The sequence below is a fragment of the Apostichopus japonicus genome, chromosome 4 (assembly GCF_037975245.1).
Source record: "Apostichopus japonicus isolate 1M-3 chromosome 4, ASM3797524v1, whole genome shotgun sequence".
Taxonomy (NCBI): domain Eukaryota; kingdom Metazoa; phylum Echinodermata; class Holothuroidea; order Aspidochirotida; family Stichopodidae; genus Apostichopus; species Apostichopus japonicus.
Genome location: NC_092564.1, coordinates 24,714,424 through 24,730,128, shown reverse-complemented (window position 1 = coordinate 24,730,128; position 15,705 = coordinate 24,714,424). Strand labels below are relative to the sequence as shown.

Here is a 15,705-nt window from a genome sequence, read left to right as displayed (position 1 = left end):
TTTGAAGTTTGTTGGTGAAAATTCGTGCAACAATCTGAGAATTTTTCGGGCACCTACTGAAAGAAGAATAATTTGCAATGTGTTTTTCAATGGTTAAACTGATATTATTATCATCATATATTGTTGTAACGATTTCCCAATAATTATAACCAATATGGAATGGTAATAACACGGCAAATGATTGTATGTTATTTGCATGCGATGTAACCGATAAATGCCTATATGATATGCACATTAACATGCTGAATGCGCGCAGAGCGCGCTAAAAAATTTGGTTATATTTTTCGGGTAAGTCGTTACAGTTACGTTATGCTCAAGGGGGGCGGCTGCCCCCTTGCCCCCCCCCCCTTGGATACGCGCCTGAAGACACAAACACCGTGAGACCCGATTACAATGCTTAAAGTACGTGCTTGTCCAAATCCCATTCACACTACTTGCAAGTACAACTTTCTCAGGCAAACCGTTGGTCCGTTTGATAGTATGAAAGTTTGTACTAGGACATGGGTTGACATGGGTAATATAGATAATTCGATAAGGGGAGTATATATTCGTTATTTTTCAAGGGAATGTAGGGTGATTTCGAGATCGAATAGCATTTTGAGACCGACTTCAGTGACTGGCCGAGCAACATTTCCAAAAGTCACCAACAAAAGCGGGCCGCTGTTTGTTTCATTATTACAACTGCACACTTTTACTGACCGCCGTGACCGGGGGATACAGATGGTGAAGTGAGCACACCGGAAATTTTAGACTTTTTTTTAGCATACGTCAAATCGCGAGTTCCTGCTTGCAGGAGGATCTAAAATACATATATATACATACAAATCCGGGAAGTGTAAATCGATGTATAAGCCTGAGAAAACAGTGAGAACGTTTTTCCTCCTTGTTCGTCTTCATATTTGATTTATTATTACTTACGTTCATGGGTCTAAGACCACGTTGAATTCGACCCAATTTCGATCTGTCAACTCCCCCCCCCCCCAACTCTCCCCACCCCATATGTACGTCAATGAACTCGACGATGACTGGGATCGAAGTTGGAACTATCCATTTGTGTCCGTGTATGTGTTTAACCAGTTAACAACACATTTGTTTAAAAAAAAAAACATACTTGACAATTAAGACTTGAAATATTTATCTCGAAATGTACGCTAACAGGCGATGTTTTGTCTGGAAGTTTACGACAGGCAATGATGTTTGATAAGCATCCGGCCGTACCGTACTGTATAGTTTAAATTTTGCGCTTGTAACCTTTGACATTCTGCCATGCTGTGTCATGTGCGTGTGTACTATGTAATGATAGCTGCACACAGCGCTATGCGTCAATACATGTTGGGACTATAGCGAAATTTACGATTGCTTCATCTGTACATGTCGCGCCGCGGTATGGATACTGGAGAAAGGATCAATGAGTTAACAATTTCCTCCCATATTTTCATTAGTTTTTCATTGCTCTGGGAAGAAACTCGAAATATAAGAACTTGTTGAGAAAAAAAAAAACACCAAAATGAGTGAAAAATCCCTCGACGATTTCTTTGCCAAGAAGGACAAAGGTAAAAAAGGCAAAAAGAACAAAGCTAAGTTCACCACCACGGACGAAATAGCGAAGAATTTGACATCTGGTGAAGAACCCCGGAAGACTCAGAAGAAACTAGATAAGGACAAGAAGAACGATGAAAAAGGATTGGAAGTTACACCTGCTTCAGGTGTCGTTATTGAAAATGTACGAAGGAATTATTCTTACAACACGGTCCAATTGTATTAGTAGAGGTCAGGCTGTGTGTGGCCTAGCCTAACTTAGGCCTAACGGTACATCCTTGCCTAACAATAAGCTAGCCTAGGCTAAAGTATATATCATGTGTAGGTTGAATGTTACGTTAGGGCAAAGGTTAGGCATTTGCTGCCAATATATCTGCTAGGTACGTTCAAGCGATGAGCCCCATAACAATATTACATTGATTATTTTCATAACATGCCAGCTATGACCAATATTTCTATATCTTGACTAGGCCTATGTCTGTCAAATTCTAGGCAAGTGAAAATGTTAGAGAAAGTGAGACTGAGAGCCTAGCCTTGTTCTAATGTCTAAAAAATTGACTAGGCTACTGAGAGTTCCCTTCTGAGTGGGTGACACATAATTTGAATAAGTCAAACTTGTAAGCATACAGGTAGTGACTAGACACCATGGCATGTAGGCACATTTATAATAACAATTTTACCCCAGCACGATTCCATCAATGTGAGCTTGCTCAACCACAGAAAGAAAAAATTGAAATGAGGTGAAATAAAAACATCAACTATGGGATTTAGGAATTTCAATTCCTTTCTCAATTGATGGAGCGGTACAAAAATATACATTTTTAACCAACATAACCTCTAAATGTACCAGACTACTAGGACCTTTTCTCTTACTGACAATGTAATAATTCCACATTTCATGTCTCATGATCCACTATTTGGTGCTTGAATCATATTCTAGACAATCGTTTCTTTGTTGTAATCAAATTGTGATGATGTGATGCATTACAAGACTTTTGTCTAACAAACTATCCAAACAAAGGACCAACAAATCAGGATATGCCTGTATGTAAATGGAAAGTTTGAAAGGATGGAATTTATATCTGACCACCGATTGGACCATGTGAGAAGCAAAGGGGCTATTGAACAATGTGAAGTGAAACCTGTACCAGAATATTATAAAGACTAATGAATAATTAATTTCTGTTTGTCCACCAGGTTGACAAAACTTGCTGAATCACAAACCCTTATTCCTCCACAAGGCTCTTTGTGCATCCCTCCTTCGTATTTTGTATTACCAACAGAATGTTAATAGACAGTGAATGGTTCTGATTGTTTTAATTGTTTATTTTATTCTTTTGTTTGGGGACTTTTTTGTAGCCAACTGAAGAGTGGAAGGAGGAGGACAACAAGGAAGTTGATTACAGCGACCTCAAAATCCAATCATTACAAGTTAGGTAAGTTAAAAAAGACACTTGGTATATTACATGCATGAAACTATGGGTTGTTGCACAAACAGAGAAATGCTCTTTATACTCTATCAATCTTTGTAAGTAAAACATTTTAGGCTAACTTCAATTTCTTTGCCCGGTAAAATGATTGAAATTTAAGTCTTTGTCGACATCATATCCTCTTCTTCTCAGTGAGGAAGCTATGAAGGCTGAAAGTGAAGATGGTGAAGAGGAGGAGTTTGACGAGTTTGGAGAACTAATCAAGTCCAAGACACAAGCGGCCTCAGGGCCATGGAAGACTGCCACAGATCCTGACGGAACAGGTTAGCTAAAACAAAATATGAAAAGAACGTTGTTTAAGATGATTATGCCGCTAGGTCCAACCCATCTGATATCCAGCCCACTTTGAACTGCAAACCACACTAACTTCCACCAGCATAATTTTGAAGTGATGATCTAACCTTTTAAGTTCCTTTGCTGATGTTCACTGTGAGTCCAATAAGACATACACTGATCATCACGTTCGGATGCTGCCTACCTAACAAATGAAGCTTATTGTTAGCCTCTGACTAAGGTTTGTGTTGATAGTAATCAACTTGAGTACCAAAATATTTTATATGAAAGCATGAACACCTGACCAAGTAGTGGAAATTTTCACTGTTACAGTTTCTTACAGTTGTTCAAGCCTTGATTCACATTTCCTGCTGACTGTATAGCTTATCCATCATCAGTAATTTTATTGCAACATCAAAAGAATCAAAAAGGTTTAAGTAACCTGATCTCCACAGGGAGTAAATTCTGGTTGTTAACAGAAGTTAATATTAGTAATGTAGCTGGTCGTTTTCCTGTATCTATGTTGGCAATATGTGTAAGATAGTTACAGGTCAGTTGTTCATTGCTAAACCTGGCCATAATATTGTGATTTTATTACAGGTAAAGGGCCTGGTATGTTGATCCTAGCTAGACTTCTTCACAGGCAGATTACCAGAATTACCAAAATAAGTCGTACAAAATCCTGACATTTTGGCTTCTGCTGAAGGAATACAAATTTCAGACTACATAACCTAATGTACTGTATAGTGCTGTAAAGTAGATTAAACAGTGTGTGATCATTCTTTCCTTTACTCTCTTGCTTCCCTTAACTTACATACTCTGGAAGGATGCACATCAGTTTATCTGCAAAGAATCAAGATTTGAGTCCAAAGTTAAATGTTACTTGTAATATGAGATTCAGCTGTCAAACTTTCTTTCCATCTCGTTCTCACTGTAGGCGCTCAACCTGAAACCACTGTAGCTGAATCCAAGGATGAGCCTGTACATATCAAAGGCGGAGTTTATGTTCCTCCAAGCCGACGAAGTGCCTCCTCTTCTGCGCCTACACAGAGTTCCAGTCAAAGGGCAAGGATACTACGAGGCAAGAAGAAAGCCCCAGAAATAAACTGCGAGCAAGAATTTCCAAGCTTAGCTGCTAGTGCAGATATACTCAAATACACGTGAGACAAAAAATATTCTGTTTTCCATGCCACATTTTCCCAGAAAAGTTTCCTGTATAACTATTTGATTCACTGACAAATGCAACTATTATTTTAATGAGAGAATATGTATGTGTGTGTATCTGGTAGGTGACACTGGCTTGTAAATGTGATAACTTGTACTGCATAGCTTGGCTGAATTTCAAACAACTGTATGTGTCAGAGAGTTGATACAGTTAGGTTGGGGGAAGGGGGGAGGGTGGGGGCTTTAACATACCAGCCCTTGTCACACTCTGCTTGAACGAGGGTCAACTGCTTATCTCAAGAGGCCTCAAACATGACCTAATTCGTTGGGATATACTCGTTGGTTTTCGTAGCTTTCAATCATTAAAACCAATTGTTAAAGGTTTTGGTAACAGGAATATTACATTAGTTTGATAGATTAGTTTGATAGTTCCACGGGTTGATAGAGTATCTTTATATCTGTATTCAATACAGGAAGACATTTTCTGTTGTTTGGATATTGAAACATTTTGGCAGAAAAAAATCAATATTGCACAATCCATGTCAGTGATGTGCAATGTTGTTGCCCTGAAATGAGTATTACATATATGTCTGTAACGAACGAGGGAGCTGAAACTCTCTGATCTGTGGGTTCTGACTGACTTCTTTAAGAGATTTTTAAAGTTAATTCACCTGCTGTACATCAGTTCAGTGGTGTAGTGAAAATTTGTTGGCAAGGAAGCACAAAGCCTCTTGGCACTCTGGTTGTTTAGAAAGTAGACAATTTGTAAGTTTGAAACCAGTATCCAGATACATCTATGATCTAGTCCTAGCCCTACATTTTAACCATAAGTGGTATTAAGTGTACTTACTAGCTAACTGTCTTGCAAAATAAACTTAAACGAGTTATTTCCGATTTTTGCAAGAAAGTCTGATCTTCTTTTCTCCAGCGACAAGAAAGAAGATAGAACATTCGAGACTGTTACAAGAGGTGGACCCAAATCAGATGGTAGCACCGCTAGGGGGCCAGGACTGTCCCTTGATAACAGATACTTACCGCTGGACCGTAATTGATGTAGGTTGCAAATTGGTGAAGCGTTGGTTTGCTCCTATCCTATGCATAACCATGACTAACAGGACTTCATCCATTGAATATTCATTTTCAACTAGCTTCAACCAGAGGATGCTGAGGAAAGGACAATATTTTTAGTGGATTCTACCGTGATATGACCATTTCTGGAAGGGATATTGAATTCTTGATTCCTTCAGGAAATGGAAATTGTCTGACTATAGGTGTCGATGACCGCTGCAAGTTATCCATAATTTGCAAAATTAAGGAACACGATGTACTTTTACCAAAAGACAATTTTTGGGAGAGGCATTTTCTAACCGTAAAGAGCGTCTCTAAAATGTTCAATTAGTAGCGACAGACCAATTGACATCTTGATGTAACTTACTTTATTCAAGCCTCATAGAGCATTACATTTTCTTATTTTCAAAAGGGTATTTTTGGCTCCTCACAAAGCTTAAATGAAAATATTTAGCAATCATCAATATGTTGTTATCTATTGTAATATTGTGCATTTAACAAATACAGTGACAATACGAGGAGTATTTTTTTTTTATGTGGAGCATCTAAGTTAGAAAAGTTAAACATTTCTGGTAGGAGTTCAACTTGTATTGTTGACCCTTCTTATTTAATACGATATTTTCAAATGATTTCTTCAAGAGAAAAGGGGCTAGAGTTAAACGATTATACAATGCCATTCATTTTTGGGGAAGAAACATCAAGAGGGCAAGAGGCCTGTAAGGCATTGTAATCTCATGTAAGCCTGTTTCAAAGTGCAGGCTGTCAATGTGCAGGCTGTCAGTTATTTATCCATATCAGGAATCTGTTTTGCACAAAAAAACTGAAAACAGAGTTACTTAAATTGTAAGGGAAGACTACTGCAGTACAGTTCACCCAGTCTTATGTCTCCGGCTAATTTTGAGATATATATATCTGAATGTTGCATAAGTTTGTGAATTGCGGCATCAATTCACAAGGAGTGAAACCATTTTCACAACCTTTGATAAAAGGGTGACTGTGGTCACAAAATTAATCTCTAGAAGCCTCTCGGTGTTATTCGAGAGATCAAAACCATATTTAATTCGTCCTACTTTGCAGTTGGCAGTCACAACTGGAGCGCATATTAAAGTGCATATTAAAAGTGATGTATATGTATTTAAAAGTAAGTCTTTCTTGCAGATATTTCTTGTGGTTTGCAAGCTGGACCAGCAGTCAACAGTGCTGCCATTCTCAAGCTCTTATCATAGAAATATGGCAATCTTATTAGCCAGAAAGTTTGCTAATAATTAATGTTTTTGAACATTCATGTTCTGGACAGGTAATAAAAGTCTTAACGAATAGTTGTTACAGAGACTATTACATGAAGGTCATTGAGAACTGTAGATTTTTTAACAATCTGCTTTTTGCATTGCTACTTCAGTAGCAATTGGTCCTTCTTTAACCGCTGTCTTTTACAATACTGGAACAGAAGCAACTGCCACAAGACCTTTTGTGGTTTGCAGACAAATCGAGTCACTTCACCAGATTTTATCATTTCTTAGAAATTTACAATTCGCTCACAGCAAAGGCCCTGTATGTGTATAAAATATGTCATCTTCTTTTGCCCTGAGATTATCACTTCACTGCTGTATATGAAAGCATAACCAAACATCTTGACACATTAAAACTTGTTCTGCTTGCCATTTCAGAATTTGCCCTGGTGGTTCTGAGTTGCAACTAAGAGTTGGGATGTCGAATTTTGGGACTTTTTTCTAAGAACCTATCTTGTCACATTTGACAAGTCGAGTAACAAACTGTCAAACGGCATATACTCTTATTGTTCATTTAAGGTGTCAGTACATTTCACAGGTGCTTAAAGCATTTGAAAGAAGTTCCAGCAGTTAGTTGCCTCTTCTTCAGAAACGATACTGAAGATCATACACTTTTGAAACACTGTCATCTTTAGTTTCCCATTCACAAACATCGTACAATGTTCTCATTTAAAATGTCTCGTTGGATGCGATGATATTTGCAAACCACGCATCTGTAACCCAATCATGTCAGATAAATGCAACAATAATATTGTGTATTTTATTTCGATATTGGGGGTTTTTGTTTTAATACAAACCAAATACCATAGTTCTGATATATATATTTTTTTCCCCCGCTTTAACTCCTTATTGTGCAAATTCACTTCATTGTTTCAAACAGACTTAATGACATTCTCAGTGATGAAAGTTTGTTGATTTAATGCCATGATTGGGTTAGGTACTAAAGAACTTGTAAAAAAATGAGAAAGTTGTAAGGTACAATGGGATGCAATTAACTTGAGGAATAAACAGATAAAAAGAGAATACAATCTTGCTTATGTTTCTTTTTATTAGTATTTGATATATAGTCATTATAAAGATTTCTTACCAAAGTAGATTTCTAACCAATTGAATATTTTGGTAAAACGATACATACATACATTTTTACAGCCATCGAAAATTTAATGATCACACTAGATACATACATCATAGTTGTATACAATCAGAGATGTATCTGCAATTTGAAGATCATTATTGGCCCCAAAACATGACACCGTCTATTTCAACCAAAGAAGAAAAGATATTTGTTATCTATAATTAATGTACGAAGCCAATTCATACTACTGTCTTCAAAGCTGACAGAAATGATTGTTGATTTCAGACTTTGAAGTGGAGCTAAGCAGTATCATACAATGTTAACAGTGGCTGATTCAGGATCTTAATTAAGGGGAGGAGAGGGTGTTACCGTGTGACCATGGGGTAGTTAAAACAGACTCCCAAGCAGGGGGGATTGGGATCCTTCAGCAGCTCAAATATTGTGCATTCTTAGGCACGGCTACTAATTAAATTTACATGCAAGGTTGTGCTAATAACTAAGTTCTTTGTGTGGTTGAAAAGGAGGGGGGGGGGGGGGAGTCTATTTAGATTCGCACCTGGTAAACTGGCTGTTCAAAGCATGCTCTTCCGTTAAGTTAAAGGTTAACAACTTCATACATATTGAGAGAAAATAAAGTAATTCAAAGTACAATCCCAAAAATATCTCAAAATACATGTGATTTAAAAAATACAGGCTAGTTAAATTCCCAATGTGTGTTTTAAAATTAAAACTTTGACCTTTCCACTTACCGCCCTAAAACTCAGTGAAAATGACACCGTTCTATGCAATTTTTATAATGATTTTTATTAAACATTTTGAACTGAATAAAATTCGCCAGATTTATTAAAGAGTCCGTAGATTCTACAAACTTCAGTCAAAATTCGCAAGCCCCGCCCAACAGATCATGTGCCAATCAAATCTCTCTGTTTTGTTTATGACCGTCAGGCCTAAGACTACTTTCGCTTTCTTGGCCTGTGTTAGGTTTCTTCTCTTGCAAAGTATTTTTCTTTCGGTCTTACTAATGTAGCTTGCCATATTGTGTCATCCCTTCCATTGCAATGAATAAACAGGTGTTTTCAAACGTTTCCTTCGTGGAATTGGGTAAAAAAGCTGGATGGTACGAGTATATATAGGTTGCATTTGTGTAATGAACATGTTGAGATAGGCGGTCACAGTGATTTTACGGTAAATCATTCGCACCATAAAGGCAACAGAAAATAGATTTCTTTCTTTCGATTGCGACAGCTATTCTCAATTAAACCCACCTGGTCAGAGTGCATTAAGAATAAGAAACATTGAATCTGCTTCGGAACTTTGTTTTCCAAATTCACCAGCAAACACGTATTGAGACTTTAAAGCATGCCCTTCCGTTGTTCGTCTGTTAAGTTAAAGGTTAACTACTTCATACATATCAAGAGAAAATAAAGTAATCCAAAATACAATCCCAAAAATATCCCAAAATACATGTTATTTAAAAAATGCAGGCTATTTAAAGCATGCTCTTCCTATGTCTGTTAAGTCAAAGGTAAACAACTTGATACATTCGAGAGAAAATAAAGTAATCCAAAATACAATCCGAAAAATGTCTCAAAATACATTTACTTTCATTGTCCCTGGCATCTTGGAATAGGTATGAAATACAACGGGTTTACACTTAAATTATGCGGTAGCTTTCAATTGTTCAGTTTTGTTCTGTACTACTGCACATAAGCTGGAAGACGAAGTATCATATGTTTCAATTTGAAACTGAGGTAGATAAATTCACTAATTAATTATTATTATTATTATTATGAGATATCAATCTATATATAATAGTTGACAACTGGAATGGTCTTATTGAACACTAAGTTTTGATTTGTCAAGTTCAAGGCGATGAAAATTCCATCTTAACTTGGGAGTTTTCAGACCTTGAACCTGATGAACCTACACTACACCATTATATTCTATAACATATCATTCAACACTGTAAGAACTGTCATGCAAATGCTTGACTCTCATTTATTCACTAAATGATAAGTTACAAAATATTCTGCTGTGACAAGACCATGATCTACAACAGTCTGTTAATCCACATTTCCCCATAGTCAAGTCATATTATTCACACTTCTGGTCCCTTTGCTGAAAATATGATCTGGAAAATCAAAAGAAGAAAAACTTGAGTAGCAGCTGCAATTAAAGAAGGGAAAAAAATAAATATTGTAATCATACCTTTTAGAGATAATACTTTTGTATAAAACTGGGGACAAGTATTCCATGATCTCGCTACACAGATGTCCCCGAAAAGAAGTAGTACCATGGTGAATTCCAGACAACCAACAGAGCATATCGTCAGAAATAGAAACATGATGACTGACTGGCATTAGCACAACAGCTTGGATATGGTCAATGGCAAGAGAGATTGCACAATAGTATGAATGGTTGGGGGGCCTATCCCCAATGGCTAGGCGGCTCATCAATAGCACAACTATGAATGGAGGGTCTCAGAGGGGGTCACCACCGATGGCAAGAGAGATGACCAATTGGTGCATGTTCCAGCATGATTGCATGATGACTGTTATAACCCATCACCACTATTATAATCTGGATTATCATCGTTCCTGTGTAAAGACAGATGACAGGATAAATGATGCTTTTCATGATGTCATGATCTAGAAGCAGCACTGCATATACAGTATGATAAATGATTGTGTAAAATATACATGGTCATACCAGGTTGTAATGATTGTAGTATCACAATCACATCACTAAATGATATGCAAAATGGACAAGTTGCTATACAAATCCAAACATGTGTAGCAGTGTTTGTACATGAGAGCCATTGTTGGAATTGGTAAGCTTCCTTAACAGCTTACAAACTACATCTTTATTGGCTGAAAAGAAATTCTTCAACGCATTCACATAGGATGTTACACTTTGAAAGAGTAGCAAATCTGGTATTTAGTGGAATATGTTTATACAGTTTTAATTACAAACTGATATGAGGTGCTCTGGGGTGAGATATACTCAAAACAACATGTATCTGCTATGATGAAATGCTTGTAAACAAGTTTCCAATTGTTTCATTGCGTGTGCAGTTGGGTTTTGTGTTGTGCGTTGGTGTTGTGCATATCGTCGTGCGAGTGAGTTCCGTCTTTTTGGTTTAAATTAGCCTTTATTCTCTTCTGGTTTATTCTAATTAATTGATTCACAGTCCGATGACGACTGACGTTTATTTTTTTTGAATAGGATTAAAGCCAAAAGTTTCATTCTCCAGATTCAGATTCGCAGATCAGATTAGCAGATCAGATCAGCAGAATGACTGTCCGGAACTGATTTAAATATGTACTTCATTCAACGATTTAATATCTGCGTTTTTAAATTTTTTGGATCTGTAACTGTCAAAAACAAATCTCTAGAAGATTTACAATGCTTATCCTGCATGGTCCCCATCATGCACAACAAAAGCGATGTTTACAAGATTTCAAGGCCTATGGAAGTTGTGTCAAGATAGCAAAAACTGGTGTTGCCTCACATGATAAAAGAATAGAGAAACCTCACCTGTGTCACACACCACTCTTGATAAATGTTTAGGCTGAAAAGCTTTTAAAGGCATTGAAGACTCGTGCACAAAGAAACGTCCAATGCCGGTAATCTGACCTAGTTTCGAATGAGGTGTAACACTAGTGCACAGTCAATACATGCAGCTATGGTCATGTACCCACAACACAGTGTACATAGCAGCGATGGACACCTCAGGTCTAGATAAAAGATAACAAGGTATCACGTTTCATTATTATCTGCATTTTGCAGCGACACGAAAAAAACGTCACTTGCAAGCAACGGAAATTAACTTTTTCAGATGGCGGCACACAGTTTGGGGCGAGTCTTCAATGCCTTTAAACAATGGAATGGAATGAAGTAGCAACTGACTGAAAATCTCTCAAATTCAGCTGATCTCTCAAGTGACTTACTCAGCGCAGTAGGGTAACCCATGGTCTCCATAACTATCATAGTTACTGAAGAACTTTGATTCCACCAGACGCTTGTCATACTCTCGAATGGTATAAATCCAACATGTTTCTTCCTTTGCAACTACCGAATCATTACTTGCTTTGCCATCGCTGTCTTTATTTGGGACTGTCACTACTGGAATTTGGTGTCGTCCATAATACTCTGGAAACCCTTCAAAATCGTCCAAGGTCTGTCTCATCTTGCCATCCACCTCCCATATTTCTCCAAATATATTCTGTAAGAGAGTTAAAGACGAAATGTTCAGTCAATGAAATCTGTGTTGACTTGTTCTTTGGACTATCATTTCTGGTGAATTCACTTAACGTGTAAGCTATGCACATTATAATACCATTCTTTCTTTCTTTCGTTGTGATAGAGTACTTGAGAAACTGTTATCCCAAATCTTGATGAAATCTTCTTCAATTAAGTACGAAACAAACCAAATCAGATTTACAGCAGAATGTTGTCTCAATTCTCGTTTACCAGGTTCATCTGCTTTCCACATATATATGATTCTGAAACAGAAAACTGATAACTCTGTAAGAAATTGATGCTAGCAATTGGCACATTTTATGAGACGCATCTATATACACAAAACATTAGCTTTGATTCTTTAACACCGAAAGAAGCTTACATTTCCAAGTCCTTCATCTTGAAACAAAACGGATGGGATGTTGGCACTTGTAGCTATGACAAGAGGATATTTTGAAACAGTATTAGCACAGCAAACAAATGTGGCTTGACCATTGGAAGGATCTGTCATGACAGCATGATTTGGTTGGCCTTTTTTCAGAGTACCGTACAAAAAGACACGGTGGAGCTTCCCAGCAGACATTTCTGAAACAAACATGTTGTTGAGATATTAAAGCATGTGACTGCTGTTAAAACAAGACAAACTAAGAACTTACGAATGTGAGTTAACTCAGTAGTGAAAGGACGTAACACATAGTGAAACTATAATGCACTCTAAATAAGCACCAGTGCATTAATTGCATTTGTCACTGACGGTCAGGTATAGAGCACCATCCCTAATTAACCAAAGATGTGATAAATTGCTCTCACCTTTGTCAAAATATGCAATATATACTAGTGCACTAATATATACTTCTTTGTCAAAATATGCAATACAGTATATGCTTCTAAGGTTAAAAAAGGCCTTAGTAGTAACGTTAGACTGTGCGTATATATTGTTTATACTAGGAAAGTACAATAACTTAGTGTAACAATAGGGCTAACTTGAACTTGCATAAATACATAGCCCTTTAGGGAATTCATTTTCAATAGTATACACAGGTAATAAAATAAAAGTTATAAGTACACTTACGCGAATCAAGAAAGTATGTGAATGGACCGTACATAAAAGCTAGCCTATCATACGTTGATCGAAGGGTCTAATATTATGATATGAATTAAGAAAGGTCTAACGGCTGGCCCTAGTTAGGCTAGCTTACTGTCTTTACTGTCAGGCGTGACCACTGTTCAATTTCTATGGGCATAACGTTATGTTAGAACAAGAATCTAGCGTAGGCCTAGGTCCAATTAATCACCATGGGTTTCGTTAAGGAAACTACTGGTCATTTGTTTCATAACTCATTTCCCCTTACCTGTAATGTTAGTAATCTCAGTTCACTGTCGTTGTTATTTTATATTATCTTATTTCTTAACCAAAATACGCTTTACACATTGTTGACAATGCCTGGTACAGCGGTGGTGGTAATTGGACAACTGAGTATATAACTCGGTGAGTCTAGTTGCATGCAAGGCAACCGAGGTCATATCACATATCACGGTAATTTGTTGCATTTCTGTTATTTTGACGAGTTGATGCATTTCGACAAAACATAAATTTTCAGATGTTTGACGATTTTTTCAAACATTAATTTTCAACTTCGTGTCATACATATTGACGAGTTATTGCATCTCATCAAAACGTCAATTGACATGTCCCTTCTACGTCTCCGTAAATGCCATTGGCGATAAATGAATAATAGCGGTTTACTTGTTGCGATGGTAATGTTACTAGCTGTAAACACTGTACAAGAGAACAGCTGATTGTTAGATCCTGAGATCACGGTTCCTTTCGCACTACAGAATAAATTGATTTTTTTCTTTCGGTGAAATATGACTACTAATGCATCATACTACAATTCTGACGGTAAGAAACAACTGAAAAGATAGGTATCAAAACCTTGTTACTCCAATTCATTCTCAACAAACCCTAAACGTAGATGTATCAGAAGACAAATGTAATGAAAGAGACAACCTCTGCAGTAACGTAGCCTAACGTTAGGCCCGGGAAGATATCTTGTATCTATAGGCCTAACTTCCAAAGTTTTAGAATGTAAGTATAATTTACGTTAGAATGAGACAAATGCATTTGTGGGTTAAATTCAAGGCCCTAAAGGAATTACTCAACATGTCATGGTTCACTTAGCCTTCCATAAAACATTTTTGAAGTGGACTGTACAGTAGCTCTCCAGGTTCACAGTGATGTATGAACTGAATTCAATAAGTTACACGCATTATTATATTTGTCACCTAGGTCTGTTAACTGACCGGAAGCTGATTGCCATTTCAACATTGGTTGGTCAGAGATATCCAGAGCTGGGACAGAGGCTTGGCATAACAGAGGAGCAGCTACAACAAGTAAAGCACACCACTCCAGATAACTTGCAACATCAAGTCTATCACATGCTGTCTCTTTGGGTTCAAAAGTATCAACAGGAAGCAACACTACCAAAATTAAATGAAGCTCTAATAGACCTTGGATGGGTGTCTGTACTTACTCAGATAAGGAATACTCCAGATACATTTTACATCATACCATGAGCAAAGGGTGTAGGACTGAAGACTCCTGTGTAATTTTATTCAACATTACCCTTGTTTATATATTCAATTCAACTACAATATATCGAGAACTTTATTGAGGAAGATAAAATAGTTCATTGGACCCTGGATAGGAAACATGGGAAGAACTTAATCCACTTCTCTCAGAGGAGATGATAATCAGTGCAACAACATTGACTTCTGATCCTTCTGCACAGTCAAAATCAAATTGTGGATAAAACCTTAGTTTCAAGGAATTTGGTGAAGATGTCTCATAGCCTTGTTCAAATTACCTTATCAGATTTAGACTGTTGAGATGCTAACCATCTATTCATCTACACAATCATAATATTCACTTTATCTACTATATGCATTAGTTGGTCGAGTATTTAGACCTAGGCAAACCCTGTACTTTCCAATTTTAAAATATTATGGAGTAAGAAATGTATGTTGATATGGTAAACGAGATATGGAACAATTTGAGATATTGGTGTTTAATTTTTCCTCTTCAAAACAAAAATTTATATTAGCCTGTCTCTATGGTTAAAAGTTTGGTTTAATATTGATGAGTTCCCTAACCTCAAAATCTTTACATTGCAATAACTCTGAAACATTCTTTGGGCCCACATTTTCTTTACGTTGCAATAACTCTAGAACAGTAGTGGCCAAACTTGGTATACAGTTGTTAGTTAATAGCTGGTACATGTAGGCCATCTGGGCCCAAATTTGTGGGGCCCAGTACTTTTGGGACCACATTTTTGGGGGGCATTTATGTTTTTGAACCACTTTATTTGGGCCATAATGTTTTTGGGACTATTCAGGTGCAAAATTTTATCAGGCCCAATTGTTTGGGGGGGGGGGCCCAAAGTTTTTAAATTGCAATAACTCCACAACCTTAAATCAGATTGTATCCAAACTTGGAATACAGTTCTTGGTTAATAGCTGATACATGTGGGAATAAATATTATGATATTGGGCGATGACATACAAC

At 37.1% G+C, this 15,705-nt stretch overlaps 2 protein-coding genes across 4 annotated transcripts; one reads left to right on the top strand and one right to left on the bottom strand.

Moving 5' to 3' along the window:
• Positions 1-1,313: 1,313 nt before the first annotated feature.
• On the top strand, positions 1,314-6,172 carry LOC139966901 (protein CDV3 homolog A-like). The gene is made up of 5 exons (XM_071970370.1): positions 1,314-1,723; positions 2,899-2,975; positions 3,162-3,292; positions 4,240-4,462; positions 5,395-6,172. Exons 1-5 carry the CDS (start codon positions 1,508-1,510, stop codon positions 5,516-5,518), a joined length of 771 nt encoding a protein of 256 aa, XP_071826471.1. The 5' UTR covers positions 1,314-1,507; the 3' UTR covers positions 5,519-6,172.
• A 1,674-nt stretch (positions 6,173-7,846) lies between these two features.
• Positions 7,847-13,644, bottom strand: LOC139966902 (gamma-glutamylaminecyclotransferase C-like). Of its 3 annotated transcripts, none has more exons than XM_071970374.1 (4): positions 13,493-13,644; positions 12,523-12,725; positions 11,849-12,123; positions 7,847-10,495 (listed from the first exon to the last, which is right to left on the bottom strand). In XM_071970374.1, exons 2-4 carry the CDS (start codon positions 12,721-12,723, stop codon positions 10,453-10,455), a joined length of 519 nt encoding a protein of 172 aa, XP_071826475.1. In that variant the 5' UTR covers positions 12,724-12,725; positions 13,493-13,644; the 3' UTR covers positions 7,847-10,452. The 3 variants fall into 3 exon arrangements, with proteins under 3 accessions (XP_071826475.1, XP_071826472.1, XP_071826473.1); XM_071970371.1 differs by lacking the exon at positions 13,493-13,644 and adding an exon at positions 13,213-13,261; XM_071970372.1 differs by lacking the exon at positions 13,493-13,644 and adding an exon at positions 13,213-13,261 and having other exon boundaries at positions 7,847-10,029.
• Between the last annotated feature and the right edge of the window lie 2,061 nt (positions 13,645-15,705).